The sequence below is a fragment of the Mytilus trossulus genome, chromosome 1 (assembly GCF_036588685.1).
Source record: "Mytilus trossulus isolate FHL-02 chromosome 1, PNRI_Mtr1.1.1.hap1, whole genome shotgun sequence".
In the NCBI taxonomy this organism is placed as follows: domain Eukaryota; kingdom Metazoa; phylum Mollusca; class Bivalvia; order Mytilida; family Mytilidae; genus Mytilus; species Mytilus trossulus.
The window spans coordinates 78831960-78849255 of record NC_086373.1 but is presented as its reverse complement, the minus strand read 5'-3'; the positions used below and the strand labels follow the sequence as shown (position 1 = coordinate 78849255).

The following is a 17296-nucleotide window of genomic DNA, read 5'->3' as shown; positions in this document are numbered from 1 at the left end:
TTAACTTGCCAAATGTCTATTATTTATATGATGCCATACCAAATCGCTGGCTAGTAGGAAGCTGTTACCCTTGGTGATTGGTAATCCACAAGCAGTGGTACCGGCGAGGGGAAAGCAGTAATATCATTTGTTATTGTGTTGTTTGTATTTTTGTTGCTTTTCCTGCGGGAAAGGAAAGAAAAGTGGGACGAAAGATACCAAAGTTACAGTCAAACTCAAACTTCGTTGATTTCCAAGTGATACAATGCATTTACATTTAACAGTCGTCGTAAAAGGTAAAATTACAAAAATACTGAGCTGTGAGGAAAATTCAAAACGGAAATTCCCAAATCAAATCGCAAACTGGTATGTAGAAAATGGTGAGTTAAATCTGTTTTTGTAGCTAGCTAAACTTCTCTCTTGTATGCTAGTCGCATACAATTTTATCATCTTGACAACGATGTGTGAGCAAACCAAACAGACAAAATATGTCAAAAAGGTCAAAAAGGGGTACAGCAGTCATCGTTGTGGTATAACCTTAATTACTATTTGAGAAAACAAAATGGTATTTGCATTATTACAGTCTACCCTTTTAACATCGTGTACATGATCATGTTTATTAGTTACACGCTCTCACTTATATATATTTATGGATTTGAAATAACACATAGCACATCCTATATTTCTAATTATCTTTAAAATTGTTGCTAAAAGGACGAGACTGTTTGCAATAACTCATAAGATAAATGAACTATGTTTGGAAAGGGAAATGCAAACAAAATATTTAACACGATGGCTTAAAAATAATGAAAATCTGGACAATCGACATCTGTTTTTATCTCAAGCCCTTACACACTTATATTAACAGTGTGTCCATATATTTGCTTGTCACACCTCTGTCCAATTTGATGTATAATTTTACAAAATTTTGGCCACCGGATTCTTATCATTGCCACAATAACATATTACATGTCTATTTTGGGATTGATATCAGATAATATGATGTAAGGATCCATGTGATGTGTCATTCATTTTCGGCCATTTGCCTTTGTTAATATCATATCTTTACGTTGTTGTTTTTTGCAGTGTAGCATACTGTACGAAGAGAAAAGTTGAAAGTCAAGAGTTTGCCGTTGTTTATTGTACAGGCGAAAAAAGGAGAAAAACAGGATTTGGGAACTTTTGTCACAACTCTTAGCTTTTTTACCATGAATATGTAGAACAACCAATTTTGTTTGGTTTTGTCATTCGAAATAAAACATCAGAGTTAACAAAACAAGTTCTTTGTCTATTAATTGTTTTTTTTTAACGTCAGCCTTAATAATTTTGAATCCACCTTGCCTATGTTAAAGATAGTCTAACCTAGCTTGTTAGACCAAACCAGCAAAACGCCTTTTAAACAAAACACACTTGTCACAATATATGACGCTCGTCTATTGTGCTCACCCTATTTGTTAGAAAAAGAAGTGTAGTTCATTTGCCTTTTTTGTATAGAAGTTTTGTTTCATTAATAAATAAACCATTTCCTTTGTATTTATTTCACACTTACACCACAACCAAAACTGTATGTTCTGATAAGAGCAACAAGTAAAATAACAAAAATACCGAACCCCAAGGACAATCTAAAACAGAAAATATCCTAATCAAAAGCTCAGACACATCAAACGAATTGAAAACAATTATCATATTTCAGACTTGATACAGGCATTCCCTTATGCGGTTAATGATGAATTATTCCTGGTTTTATGGCTATCTAAACCTCTCACAGCGACTTGTTGAAAGTGTTTACCAGTACAATCTGCAGAAAGAAAGATAAATGACACTCTTCGTATATTTTTATATTCTGAGAGAATTTAAGGACGAGAATTGAGCAAGGGTCTGGTTATAACCAACGAACAGCTTTTGCCAGTAATCTCTCCCACATTATAGCATTTTGAACCTTTCTGGAAATCATGTATGATACTTCTTCGGTAAACGTGATGTGCATAGGAAAAACAGTAAATGTCGTACATAAAAAGACCAGGTATACTAGGTATATGCAGAGAAAGGATTCCTCGATGCAAAACACAAATGAAGTTAAGTGGAACAAGTTAAATAAAATCTACAAACACATAAATACTTATACATGCTAGTAGTCCTTTGTTAATTTATGTTTCATTGTTATCTTTTCTGACATCGGACTCGGGCTTCTTTTAAATTGAGTTTTTACTGTGTGTTTAATATTCTACATCGGCTAGGAGTATAGGTTAGGGTTGAGATTTCACAAAACATGTTTAATCCTGTTGGTTTTTTTTTTTGTCCCAATTCAGGAGCCTCTAGACAACAAAAAGATTACCAACAGACTGAAGAACCATTGAAAAAATATCGTCTCAACAACTTCAGTGGAAGAAGTTGATACATAACTGCAGACTGAGATTATAATTCTCAATATTCAATGACAGAGCTCATTTAAGTTACGTTTATTTTCTGTGAAAACTTAATTTTAAAATAAATATATAATTCCACAAATTAAAAGCTAAACTATAACCATGATATCATTATTTCATAATTTTTTTTTTTTTTTCTATAAATAGCCTTATCCTATAAATGTAAGACTCAAATCGATGTCCGTTCTTAAAACCGACGTTCAACTCACGTTACATTAAAAAAACAAAAAATCGACAGCCAAATTTATGCCCTTCTTATCGACGTCTTTTTTGTTGTTCTAAGTGTTGTGTGCTTGTTGCAGTAAAATCCCAACTTTATTATATCGAACATACAACTTAAAAAGTTGTTGAAAAATCATGCAATTTTCAACCATTGGCTGTACGTTTTTATTCTTTCTTTCGTTTTTATCATTTACATATATAGTGCCCTCTGGAAGTCTTATCGCTCTCCGTGATTTCTGGCTCTCAAATAGATAAAACTGAGAATGGAAATGGGGAATGTGTCAAAGAGACAACAACCCGACCATAGAAAAAAACAACAGCAGCAGGTCACCAACAGGTCTTCAATGTAGCGAGGATTCCCGTACCCGAAGGCGTCCTTTAGCTGGCCCCTAAACAAATATATACTTGTTCAGTGATAATGAGCGCCCTACTAAACTCCAAATTGTACACAAGAAACAAGAGACTGCTATTATAGAATAGTAAAAAATAAAATAATCTCTCAAATAGAGACTGGTATTATAGAGTAGCAAAAATAAAATAATCTCTCAAATAGAGACTACTTTAACTAAATTGTTCTCAAATAGAATAACAAAAAAAGATATTTTATCTCACAAATAGAGTATTAAAAGCAATGAGCAAACGTTTTACATACAAAAAGACATAATAATCTAAAAAAAAAATGTCAAGCACAATATATACGTAGTTATTCATAATCATCTAGCAGAGGTAAGTCAACATATTTATTTATTTATATAAACAACCGGTTTCAAGACTTTTATGAATAGAACCTTCTTTTTTTTAAATTAAAAGATAAACCAACACAAAAATAATGATGAGATTAGATTAAAAGTTATGGTGGTCATGATAAAAAGTAGGTATACAAATATGTAAATGTACAGAAAATGATTTTATGACAACACAGCGATACAGTGCATGGTATATTAGTATTGTCACATCATCCTTCTATTTGTACTTATGTGATTTGATTTTGCGTAACTTATAAGTAATGATTACCAACTATATATTTAATATAAACATAATTACAGTACATAACCATCATTCAAGACAGAATCAAGCATTAAATACAGACGTACCAATAATATTTTCAACTAACAAATTTACAGACACGTTTAAAAAAAAATATTTGGTTCTGAACGTTCCTGATAAAGTTAAATCCAGAAAGTAATTCGGACAAATTCAATTTATTATTTTTTCTCTTTCATTGTATTTACAATCAATTTGTATTTACTTACATTAATTGATAAAATTTGAAGACAAATGAACCCTATCATAGTTTATTAAACTATGCATTTTGGTGAGGATTTAAATTCACGATTACTCCCTGCTCTCGAAATCAACAAAAAATTCTAGCCCACCAATAGAAATGAATCTAAAGTGATGCAAGTTAACAAATGTTGTTCATCTGTGTAACTCAAATATGTCTACACTATTTAATATTTGCAACATCTGAATATATTTAAAAAAAAATTTAAATACTGTTACATAAATACAGCTTAAGCATCTTGTATTTTGTTTCCTTGTGCTATAATTATATATATGATTCAATCTGAAAAGCTGCTTTTAATTACTAATATCATATTAAGGGAAAATGTGTGAAATACATAAAAGAGGCTGTAGACCAAATTATACCTAAGATTGAATGAGAGAAAGATTTTTTGTAGATATAAATGTGTGATAGAAAGCGTTCTGTTGATTTAGTACAATACTCTTTTTAATCTCTATAAATGAAGAAAATAAACAGATGTGAAAAGATACTTTTCATTTACAATTTCAACACAGTTTTCAATTATCAATTTTTTTTATTCTAAATCAGTTTTAAAGAATATTGTTCCGTCTAAACGCTTTACCTGCTTCATAACAAGAAAACAAAAACTGACATCACAACAAATTGCATGAACGATGTATTACCTCATACAAAACAACATAAACATATCATTAGGTTCAACTAACAATAAAAGTAGGAGGAAAGAGGAAATAATTTTGACAATTATTTCTATCAAATTGTAAAAATTATCAGAATGTTAGTGTCGCTGTATAAGCCTCTGTAAGATAATTTTTTGGCACCAATCCAAATTTACCATTCAGTTCACCAACCCACCATGAGCGGTCATCAAAATCTCTATTTATGATATAGATAATATCACCCTTTTTAAACGACAACTCTTTATCATTATCCCCCGTGCAATCCCATTTTCCAATAAACATATTTTCAAAGTCATCCTCATTTCTGTATGACTTTGGTTCCTCTACCTCAACCGGTGGTGGAGGTGGGGGGAGTTCATCGGACATTTTAATTGGCTCCCTAATTGGAGGAAGTGGTCTGGATTGGTATGGATCCTCATCAGGAACGGGTGGCGGTGGAGGACGTGCAATTCGAGGTGGAGGTACAGATGGCACAGAAGGAGTTGATGCATCTTCGTACAACTCATCTTGTACAGGAGCAGATAATCCCTCATCATAAATATCGTCTTGAATAGGCTCTGGTGGATAAGCAACTGGTTCTGCTTCATAAATGTCTCCTTCTGTTCCATCATCATAAATTTCTTGTGCCTCATGTGCATCATCTCCAACAGGCTCGTATATATCACCTAAAATGAATTAAACATCGTATTAATTATAATAATAATTATATATAAATAATAATCATGATAATAGTATATTTGGTATAATTTGCAATGAGACAGCTGTCCAAAATAATCAGCTATGAAAGCACCGAACAATTCAAACAAGAAAACTCACGGCCCACTTTTGGAACAAAATAATAAACGAAAAACAAATGTGTAACATAACAACAAAAGACAACCACTGAATTGTAGGTTCCTGAAAGTGACGGGACAGAACTTGATTGCGCAAAACCCTTTCCCTAACCTGGGACCTTGGTGCAACAGCACAACACAAGAACACACTATACAACACAATAAACGAAATGCAAATATGATAAACAGCAGCAAACAACAACTATCACTGAATTACACGATCCTGATTTGAGACAGACACATAGAATGTGGCGAGATTTTAAAAATTAATTTGAAGGCGCCAACCCTCTCCTAACCTGGGACAGTGGTGTAACAGTACGACACCCCAAACAAATTTAAATAACATCATTAATATATTGATATGACTAGGATGGATATATTCACACAAATAGTTTACATCCTGAATGTTTAGGAAATGTTGTAGGCTAATGCTGTAAAGCTTATTTATCTTTCAAAAAATTACTTTAAACATAAAAAAAGATTTTTCCGAATTGTCCTTTTATAGACTATTATAAAAACAAATAAACATTCCTTATTATATAAATTGTGCATAAACTTGTCATGTCATATATATGTTGACAAATATATCTGGTACCGTAGGTAAACTCAAATAATCATCACCAAAAAAAACCAGTTGAATTAACAGAAACAATACCAAGAGAGAATTACAAAACATGGGGATAACTTCCAAGAAATCAAAAATAGAAGATCGGTTTAGTTTCCGGCTAAAATACTAAATTTTTGGACATATCGTCACATTAAGTTCATTTTGTTTACATTTTTACCTGTTGTGTCTGTTTGTTTTAATGTTTTAATCGTTGTCAATATAATGGAATTTGATGCGACTGTCATACAAGTGAGAGGATTATTTAACTATAAGACCCGGTTCAAAGCACCATTTTCTACATTCGAAAATGCCTGTATCAGGTCAGGAATATGATTGTTGTTATTCATTCGTTTGATGTGTTTGAACTTTTGATTTTGCCATTTGATTAGAGACTTTCTGTTTTGAATTTTCTTCGGAGTTTTTTTCGATTTCACTTTTTGCTTTATATTTGCTTTATACATAAGAATATTTTGGAAATAGTGCTAAGATTACTGAATTACAATCAGATTACTAATTAAAAATATAATGGTAAAAATGCACAAATAGTTGAGGTATCTGACCAGTAATATTATTTTTATTTCAGTATTGCATCATACATATCAAAATGTTTCCAAAACATTGAACAAACAACCGATGTACATGTTTCAGTGCACAATTTCTTTTTATAAATTTTGGTAGTCCGTGTCATTCCAAAGTTTACGCAATCAATTATTTAAGAGTTGAATTTCAATCACATGTGCAACACCACATCATTTGACTATGATTATGTGAAAGTTTCACAAAATTCGTGCATTTGAATCAGGTGCAGTGGAAACATTGAAAAAAAAACGAACGAAAAATAGAGAAAATGGTTTTACAATGACTATATATGAGGGACGGGATACAAATATAATGGCAAAAAGAAATTAAGCTAGCTGCATAATTCTTTACCATCATCTTCATTATCAAAATCTTTCATTTTTGTCGCAACAACAGCGCTTGCTTGTTGGACTGCAGTTTTCCATTCTTCAACATCACTTTTAGTTGTAGTCATAAACTGGAATAGTAAGTTTTAAATAATTAAAATAAGGAAATATCTAAAATACCACACCAAATACATAAATTTTGTTTTTGCGAATAGATGTAGCCACAGACATAGAGTCACACCAAGTACCATGATACAAATTTTGCAGTTGGATTGGTTTTTTTTTTTAATTCCGCGCGACATGTTGCGGGGCACATAGAAATGCCAGTCATCGTCCGTCTGGTCTTGTTAACGCTCTAGTGAACAATTGTCACCAGATATTTAGAAAATTAATATCATAGATTTATATCAGCATTGTCTTGTACGTGTTTGAAAATCAGTGCCGATCAATATTTTTTTTAGAATTCAGCCAGTTAGATATATTTATCTTATTGACAAATGCACTGCTAGCGCTCTCACATGTTCAATTTTTTTTATACAATTTTATATATAATTTATCAAATCTATATAAAAGTTTATATCAGCCTGGTCTAAAACGATTCAGAAAATCAATTTCAAATACATATTTTTAAAAAGAGATATGTCCCTTGGGCATATTATTGATATCTGAAATTTCAGTGAAATTTCTTCCAAGTCTGCATTTCTCTAAAATATCTTTAAAAAAATGAAGAAAAAAATACCTAGTTCCTTTATTTAAATTTGATTATAACAGCATATTCTACATGTTATCTTTACCTTAAAAACACATTTAGAATGATGCATTATTAAAAGGCATCCAGAATAACTCACTGTCTTTGCTGTAAATTCCCGCTTAAGAAGATCAAATCTTAGATTTTGGCACAAGGAAGCATTTCCCATGTAAGACATACAATATCCATGAGTTGTTCTTTTAATAAATCAAGTGGGACCAGCATTGTGTTTTATGCAGGCAGGATATGACAACTATTTAGACTATATAAGTGCACTACAAATGTATTGTTTATGATATGATTGAAAAATCGATGTAGCTACTTTCACATAAAAAATATACTCCCTAAGATTATGTAACCTGTCAACAGAATATTGTTTACAATTGCATAGTATTGCTTTTAACATTTCTATTTTAATGAATTATAATAAATATGAGGTCAATGGATTTTTCTCATTAGATAGATGCTATCACATCATAGTTTCATGTTCTTCATAAATCACTCAATATTAAATGATTTAGACAGCAAAACTTCAAATTAATTCGCGGGCCTCTAATATTTCCATATTATTGACAACATTCTTAAGACGAAATCTCAATAAGGGATTTCTTCGCCACCTTTTACGGACATTTCATATATTAGTAGGTCTAGTTCATTATTTTTAGATTATTCCTTCTCTGAAAGTATGAATGCTAATATTTGCATCATATTTTCGATATTCAGACGAAGCTTAACATTTTTTTAGATGAAAACCAATTTCTCACTTATTAGTATTTCTTCTCAAATACTATTCTGAACCTAAAATATACTAACTTCATAGGTTCTTGTTGAAGTAGGATTAATAAGTTTAAAGCAAAGTTCCTTCTTCTTCTCATCTTTCGTCATTTCTGGTGCTTCCTCAAAATTACAATCTGCTAATCTGAAAGCTCCATTCATTTTCTTTGACGTTTTACCATCAAAGTAATAAAATATATTGCCTTTAATGACACACCACCTCTTTTGCATAGTCCTAAGACCTTTTTAAAGTTGAATGGATAAAACAAATCATGAATTTAAACACAAGAACTTTTTTTTATTATTAAAATCAATACAGAACAAATAAACTACACATGAATTTAAGGGAATTCATTTAATTTAGATGAAGATAAAGGAATAAAGGCAACAGTAGTATTCCACTGTAGAAAGCACAGCACAAAACAATTCAAGTCATTCATTATTTTATTGGTGAATAATACTAGGGCATCGGCAGTAGTCAGTATTTCGCTATTTTTATGACAATGTGGATTAAGATTGACTGTTTCAAAATTTCGGAAATTTCTTAAATTAAGGAATATATCTCCATCATGCATAGCTTTGATTTCTTGCTCGACTGGGTTAAACCTTGATGATTTATAAGCTCTACATCTTTTTCAATCAGTTTAGCAGTAACATCTCTGTATTGACATGAGTTGTCGTTGCTATTGTTATATTTATTTATTAAATACTTATAGAGTTTGAATTGTTCGAAATACTGTATCGATCCTGTTTTTTCTTGTTTTTCTGTACCTCTTCATGAATATGACAGTTGTTATCCATTCGTTTGATGTGTTTAAGCTTTTGATTTTGCCATTTCATTACGGATTTCCCGTTTTGAATTTTCTTCGGATTTCTGTTTTTTTTTCTTTAATTTTTTATTAGTGTGTCATTCATTAAACCGTTGGTGTTCTCGTTTGAATTGGTGTATATTTGGTTATGTCAAGAGCCTATACAACTAACTATGTGGTATTATTTTTGCTCATAATTGATTAAATAATACCTCAGTAACAAATGCTTGATACAAAATTTACTGTATAACTAAAGTGCAAACTATACATCTATAATCAGTGAACAGACATAAAAGATTTATCCTAATGCAAAAAGAAAACAAAAGATGTTTCTATAACTATCCTGATCAGCAAACAATAAAGAAACTTTTCCAAATTTTGGTGAGTACTTGCATACTTACCTATTAAGTCTTATTGTTTTGTTTATACATCGTTTTCAATATAATGGAATTTTATGCGAATGTCATAAGAGTTATTGATGAGTTTAAGCTTTGGAATTTGCTATTTGCTTTAAACTTTCCGTTTATAATTTTACTTTTTCCTTAACCAAATATGGATACCTGTTGGTTTCTTCTTTTCCAAAATTCCAGCCTTCGTGAAATTTGTAAGCTCTGCGACTGGTACATTTGGAATGTCTGCATTACCTGTAGATAAAGACAATCAAATTTAATTTTAAACTGACATATAATAGTTAATTCTAAGCTAACATGTACTCTTGTTTTGTATTTCAAATCGAGGATAACATTTTGCATAATGTAAGTTGAAACTATTTACATTTTTCGTTATTGCAATCTGGTATCCAACAACACAAAATCCAATTCGATATAAGAATTTACCAATGCCTTTATTCTTTTATGTAAATGTTTCATGTTTGAAGGACATTTCTTTTCAAACAACCATAATTTAATTAATACCTGATATATACAAATAAAAAATATAAAATGATCATGTTGACCAGGATACTAAAATTACTTTACTATCTGACCAATGCAGGTGCTCCTGCGATCACCCCATGTTTCTGCTGGGACTCGTGGCGCTCAGACTGTTGTGATGAACTTTACTTACGTCATTTGATGGCCATTGACATCTTGTGCCTAACTTTTATTTGTACCACTATTTGAGTCGGGATAATAATTGATCAAAAGTTTAAACGATACTATACATAACACCGACATGTTTTCCTTACCAGAAACACACGCACTTCGATAAGTGACTCTGATTAGATACATATATATACTTATTATTTTGGTATCACTCACTTTATTTACAACATTTTATACATAATATAATTTGCAAATAAGATTGAAATTACCGATTTATGAGTTATCTTAATTAAAAAAAACCAACACAATTACGTAGCAATATACTCACAATCAGAATAAGCATCTTCTGTTTCATCAGTGTTAGAACTACCACCAGTTCTTGTTGATTCATCATCTTTTGAAAGATCTGTAATAAATATTCATATAGCAATAAGGCTGAATAGTCATATCTTGAAAACAGAGATTTGACTCTTTGAAAAATAGGAAATATACAAATTTCAAAAAGTGTAACGACTATATCTCCCTTGTGATAATATCTGGTCTTACCAATATTTATGCCTGAAAATGACTGCATGTGGGCATTTTATTTATAATAATAAAGCATTAAATGAATTACACTGAATTTAAACTTTCTGCACAAGTTTGATTTAAGTGACTATATCAACAGTTGAATAAATTCAATTTCTTTAGTGTACCTCGCAATCTATCACTTCTTCTGCACAATATTTTTAAAATTTACATTTACGTATATCTGATGGTTTTGAAGTTCACGTAATGCTAGGAAAACTTTGAAAGTAACTGTGATAAATATACTATTTTCTAGTTTTTAAGTATGTTCTATTATAACATATACGACATATATTAGATAATCCTCCCGTTACTTTTTATCACATTAGAAAAATAGCTATTACTAAAATATATGAAATCTTTAGAAACTTCAAGTTTATAGGCATATGATAGTTGTTTTCCATTCGTTTAGTGTCTTTGAGAATTGAGTTTGCCATTTGTTTAGGGACTTTCCGTATTGCATTTTCCTTGGAGTTCGTCTTTTGTTTGTTAAACTATTTCTTTCTATAATTTCTTCCTTTTTTGCTTTTACTAAAACCTTTTCTCTCAATCTAACACAGAACAGGCATCATGTTTATATATGGTATTCTAATGCATCAATGTGTTTACCAATACATGTGTTTGCAATGAACTGATGCATACAGATAAAATTTATTTAAAGGTGAAATCCCGAATTCCCGAAATTGTTAGATAATTCATTTTCACAATTAGATTTATACTTCTCCCTTCCGGATCACCTGGGATCACCAAAAGTTTTGTTTAAAAGGGGTTGTTGATGTTCTCGCTTTTGTTTTAAGTGTTGTCCTTTGTTCTTTTTTAATTTTCTATTGATGTGTTCTTTATATCTGTTACATTTTTTTTCAAATTTTCACAGTCATTCAAAAGTAAAACAACAAAAATACAGAATTACGAGGAAAATTCAAAAACGGAAGGTCCATTATCAAACAACGAATATAAGGTCGAACACAACAAACGAAAGGAAAACGACTGTCATATCATTGACTTGGTACCAGCATTTTTGTATGTAGAAATTTCAGGGTTAAAACATTTACTTTACCGGTTGTTTATTTATTTATTTTTGCGATAGGGTTAGATAAGAGTTATGCGTATACATTGTCAACGTTTTGTGTAGGAGAAGCACGACGGGTGTCGCATTTGAAACAGGATCTTATTACCCTTCAGAGGCAACTTAGATAACCCCCGTTTTTCTATCCTGTAGTTTGTCTTATGTTTGTTTTTTTTGTTTTTTGTTGATTTTTTGTTTGCATTGGATTTGTCAGTTTATTTTCGGTTGATGAGTTTTGAATGTCCTTTTAGTTTCTTTCGTCTTTATTTTATAATAATTGAAGGCAGGCACTGCACAAGCTGACAAGCTCATATAGCATGCACTTAATAAGAACACACTCTAAAACTTGTAGAAGTGTCCAACTGTTCTGCAAAAAGTCATAATTAAAATTATTTAATTTAGAGCAAACATCGTTCATTGTGCAGTTTTTTAACAACTCAATTACTGAAAATAGTAATCAAACCTTTCGCTTGTTTGGATTGTTCTGTGGTGTGTGCTGTTCCTAACTGTGGCCACTTTTCTTTCAGTTTGCATATTTTGTCTATTATTTCTTGTTTATGATTTTTTGCAGTTTTTCCTAATTTATCATGTTTCAATTCCTCTATCAGAAACTTTTCAACATCTGAAATGCATGAATTTATAATATAATGGAAACAACAGGCTATAATAGAAAAACACATTGTTAGAAAAGAATCAACGTGGTATTTGGTAAAATATGTTGGTAACCAGTAGAAAAATACATTATAATAGATAAAACGAAATTCTGTATGCGATAAAATTGTTAATTAACAGTATATTACATATATTTCTTTTATAATTTAAAAACTATATTTCTTTACAGAATTCAAAATGAATACAAATTGAACTGGCAATTATTACCTAATCATCTTTATTCATTGTTTGCCTACCAAATCAGGTTATGAAATATACCAGGCTGAACATTTAGTACATCAAACGCGCGTAAAAAAAAAGACGTGCGTCAAAAAGGACAAATTTAGTACGATGTTGAAGACCATTGAGTACCCACAATTCCAATGCTGTAGCATGCAAAAATAAATGATATCGCTGGTATTATAAGGAAACAACTAGTATAAAAAAATAAAGAGGGCAGGAAAATAAATAATAATTAGAGGACGTTAATCAACTAATACAAGGAGGACATAAAGCAACTAGTACAATGTATTAAGAGGACAGGGAAAAAACTAGTATCATGAGGACAGAAAACAACTACTAGTAGTAATCAGAAAACAGGAAAAATCTAATACCAAGAGGACAGAAAACAATTAGTATTAAGAGGATAGAAAACAACTAGTAATCAGAAAACAGGAAAAAAACATAGTATCAAGAGGACAGAAAACAACTATTATTAAGAGGACAGAAAACAACCAGTAATCAGAAAACATAAAACAAAACTAGTATCAAGAGGACAGAAAACAACTTAGTATTAAGAGGATAGAAAACAACTAGTAATCAGAAAACAGAAAACAAAACTAGTATCAAGAGGACAGAAAACCACTAGTATTAAGAGGACAGAAAACAACCAGTAATCAGAAAACATAAAACAAAACTAGTATCAAGAGGACAGAAAACAACTTAGTATTAATAGTACAGAAAACAACTAGTAATCAGAAAACAGAAAAAAAAAACATAGTATCAAGAGGACAGAAAACAACTATTATTAAGAGGACAGAAAACAACTAGTAATCAGAAAACAGAAAAAAAACAAGTATCAAGAGGACAGAAAACAACTAGTATTAAGAGGACAGTAAACAAATAGTAATCAGAAAACAGAAAAAAAAACTAGTATCAAGAGGACAGAAAACAACTAGTATTAAGAGAACAGAAAACAACTAGTAATCAGAAAACAGAAAACAAAACTAGAATCAAGAGAACAGAAAACAACTAGTATTCAGAAAACAAATAAAGAACTAGTATCAAGAGGAAAGAAAACAACTGTATTCAGAAAACAGATAAAAAAACTAGTATCAAGAGAACAGAAAAAAAAACTAGTATCAAAAGGACAGAAAAAAACTAGTATTAAGAGGTCAGAAAACAACTAGTAATCAGAAAACAGAAAAAAAACTAGAATTAAGAGGACAGAAAAAAACTACTTTTAGAAGGACCGTATAGTAACAGTTATTTAGAAGACAGGAAACAACTAATATCAAGATGATAGAAAACAATTAGTATAAGGGGGACAGGAAATACTGCAAACCAACTAATTTTCGCGAGCGATTTATTTTCGCGAATTTCCCGATTAGAAATATAACGCGAATATAAATCGTCGCGAATATGTTTAACTTCGATCTTCTCCCATATAAGTTAATCAATAAAATTAAAACAGCCGCGTAGTCGAAAAGAAACGGCTAAACGGAAAATAAGGTATCCGCTTAAATAAGTTGGTTTACAGTAGCTTAAGAGGACCGAAAACAACTAGTTTTAAGAGTACGGAAACAACTAGTATTAAGAGGACAGGAAAACAACTCTTCATCTATTATTATTTAAGGAAACCGGAAAACAGTACTTATAGATGAGACAGGAAAAAAGCTATCACTTTTTGAACAGCAAGACAACTAATATTACATAAAAGGACAGAAAACAACGAGTATTAAGAGGACAGAAATCTAGTATTAAGAGGAAAGAAAACAAATAGTATCAATAGTACAGAAAACAAAATATATTAAGAGGACAAGAAACCGGTTCAGCTCTTATAGATTAGACAGGGAAATAACTAGAATTTATTAAACAGCAAAACAACTTATATTACATTAGAGGACAGAAAACAACTATCATCAAGAAGACATAAAGCAAATAGTATCAAGAGCACAGCAAAACAACTAGTATTTATGGAACTGCAAAACTTATAGTATTAATTGGACAGAAAACTGCTAGTATCAAGATGACAGGAAATAAGTAGTATTAGTTAGGGACAGGAAAACAACCAGTATTACGGTGACAGGAAAACTAACTTTCATTTTTTGTGCTAATTCTGTTATTTGAAAAAGATCGCTGTTAGTTGTATTATATTTTTCAATGCACAATCTGCAATTGAACAGTGCAATTGACGAAAAATAGATATGAGAGCAATAAATCACTAGAGAGGCGAATAACAACAAATATTAAAATTGAAGGGATTTTCTTTTTTTAAGCAGAAACAAGTGTTTGTGTATTTTACCTGATATAAGAGACTTAATAGATTCGTGAAATTCTGACATAATGTAAGATCCTCTAACTATTTGACTGTCAAAATACAAAGATGTTGATTTCTTCCCTCTTCCTTGTGCATTTCTAACAGGGGCAGAAGGAAAACATCCGAGAAGCTTGTAAATAAATGGTTTTTGAAATAAACATTTTATTGTATTTGTTTTACTTCCCCCTCGCAAATGTTTGATGTCAATTCATTGTTAGCTTACGCTTCACTTGTTTCCCACAATATCCGTATACAAAAATTAAGGGAGATAATCAGTCGAAAATTGTTTAAATCTCTTTACAATGATATTACCTTTAATCGCGACATTTCTGACGACGACCTATTTATTCTTCTAATACCAGCAGGGAAGATTATGTGTTTATAACTTCGCAAAAAGAATACTTACATTATTTCATTGGGTTATTTTCATGATCTTCCCATGATGGCAGATTGGCAAATTATTCCTCCAAAAGAAGAAAAAAATCGAACAAATTCATAGAAAACAAAGTTTGATATCAGAGGTGTGAAATATTCAGCAGAGAATTTTTTTTATTTTGATTGATTTATTGATTGTTGTTTGTTAACGTTCTGAAATTTATATATATATCAGGCAAAATTTAGGACTACCACACATAAATAATAAAACGAACATGTATATGGACGTTAGATATACAATCAGTCAGTTTTACAAAAAATTGACCAGGATGAAGGCCCGGAATTTCGACTGCCGCTTTTAAGCTAGAAATGAGGGTATGTAGAAAAGTTAAAAATCTTGCCATTCAACCTAAGAACCCTTTAATTGTTCTCAGTGTGCAAAAGGCTTTGGGACTGTCCTTAAATGAGTGTCAGATTAAATGTTCCCGATCAAAAAGGTTGCAAATTAATTATTTATGCATCCCATAACAGAATGTATAGGCGGATTGGTAGAGTCGATAGTTATATCCCGGTCAGATCTCGGGACAGAAAATGTTTTGAACACATCTCACAGGTATTAAGAAATCGCCGTTCAAGGACCTGTTTTGTTGTAGGGAAAAGATAAGATTATATTCGTCGTCATTGTCTCCGGAGATTGTGGTCTTTACAATCTGATAAAGATCTGCTTCGGCCTCTTGGGCGCTCTGATATGCCAAAAGATGTCTAAGTTAGCATAATTCATGCTGTTACTTTTAATCTTTTTTAGAACACAGCAAATAGAAAATATTCATTGGTATGGTGTTTGCGTGCATTATTTAAAAGTGTTTAATCATAAAAAAAAAAAAGAGCTATGTGTACTGTTTATGTTTCATGAAATGAGGTTGTGATGTTAATGGTTAAAAAGTCAGATTAAGCACAAAGCGATGTCATCAGGACAAATGTGTTACCGCTATCAAATCATTTCATGCGATAAATATATAAATATATATAGTCGATACCAGTGCAGAGGGTAAAAATTGAGGTAGAATATTTTTTTTTTAAATTCTTACAAGGGGTCTTTCTGATTATGGTTTTACTTGGAGTTCGGTATTTTTGTTATTCTAATTTGTTCGCACAATGTAATCAAATCATAGAATATTCTTATATATTATTCAATACTTTCTTCATGTGGCTCAGTTTTTGTAAGGCGTTTTTGTAGGACTACTTTTACAATTTCCGTTACAATTTGTTTTAGCATTTTTTTAAAAATCCAAATTTAGACAATTGCCAGTAACTTAGAATAATTGATTTATAGAAAAAAAAATAACATAAAACACATCTTACATATTTAAATATTCTAATACCTTGTGACTGTAACAACGAAACTATGTTTGACGATATTTCTAATATAAAACATATTTTAGGACTGGAAACAAATTTACAAAAAAACCGTCAAGTCTTGCAAAATGGAAAATCGGGTCAATCGAGACATCTTTTAATTTCATAAGAAACTAGATATACTTTCTTGGGGCTTTCTTCTTTGATTTCAATAATTGACATCTGAATACAGTGGAATTTAATTTGACTGCCATACAAGTGAGAGGTTTAATTCAACATTTTCTATATAATGAAATATAGTCCTTCCAAACAGTTTTATTTAATCATTTCCCTAAGAAAACTTATTTGTTTATAATTTTGAACTTGCGTCGATGGGGGACTTAATTTCCGTTTTGAAATTTCCTCAGCGTTTGGTATTTTTGTGATTTAAATTTTTTAAGTAACTCTGCGTA

General features: G+C 30.9%; 1 protein-coding gene across 1 annotated transcript; it reads right to left on the bottom strand.

The window, feature by feature from the left end:
* Positions 1 to 2763: 2763 nt before the first annotated feature.
* On the bottom strand, positions 2764 to 15345 carry LOC134686320 (src kinase-associated phosphoprotein 2-like). Its single transcript, XM_063545994.1, has 7 exons — positions 15099 to 15345; positions 12387 to 12545; positions 10619 to 10696; positions 9808 to 9891; positions 8478 to 8680; positions 6942 to 7047; positions 2764 to 5236 (listed from the first exon to the last, which is right to left on the bottom strand). The coding sequence occupies exons 1-7, from the start codon at positions 15136 to 15138 to the stop codon at positions 4662 to 4664; spliced, it is 1245 nt and encodes a 414-aa protein (XP_063402064.1). The 5' UTR covers positions 15139 to 15345; the 3' UTR covers positions 2764 to 4661.
* Between the last annotated feature and the right edge of the window lie 1951 nt (positions 15346 to 17296).

Bases quoted from the DNA above. Each gene is read 5' to 3' on its own strand.
- LOC134686320 (XM_063545994.1), bottom strand. From the start codon at position 15,138: ATGTCAGAATTTCACGAATCTATTAAGTCTCTTATATCAG. The intron at 12,546-15,098 runs GTAAAATACACA...CATGCATTTCAG, and splicing joins TATTAAGTCTCTTATATCAG to ATGTTGAAAAGTTTCTGATA. The intron at 5,237-6,941 runs GTAAAGAATTAT...AATTCATTTTAG, and splicing joins TTTTGATAATGAAGATGATG to GTGATATATACGAGCCTGTT.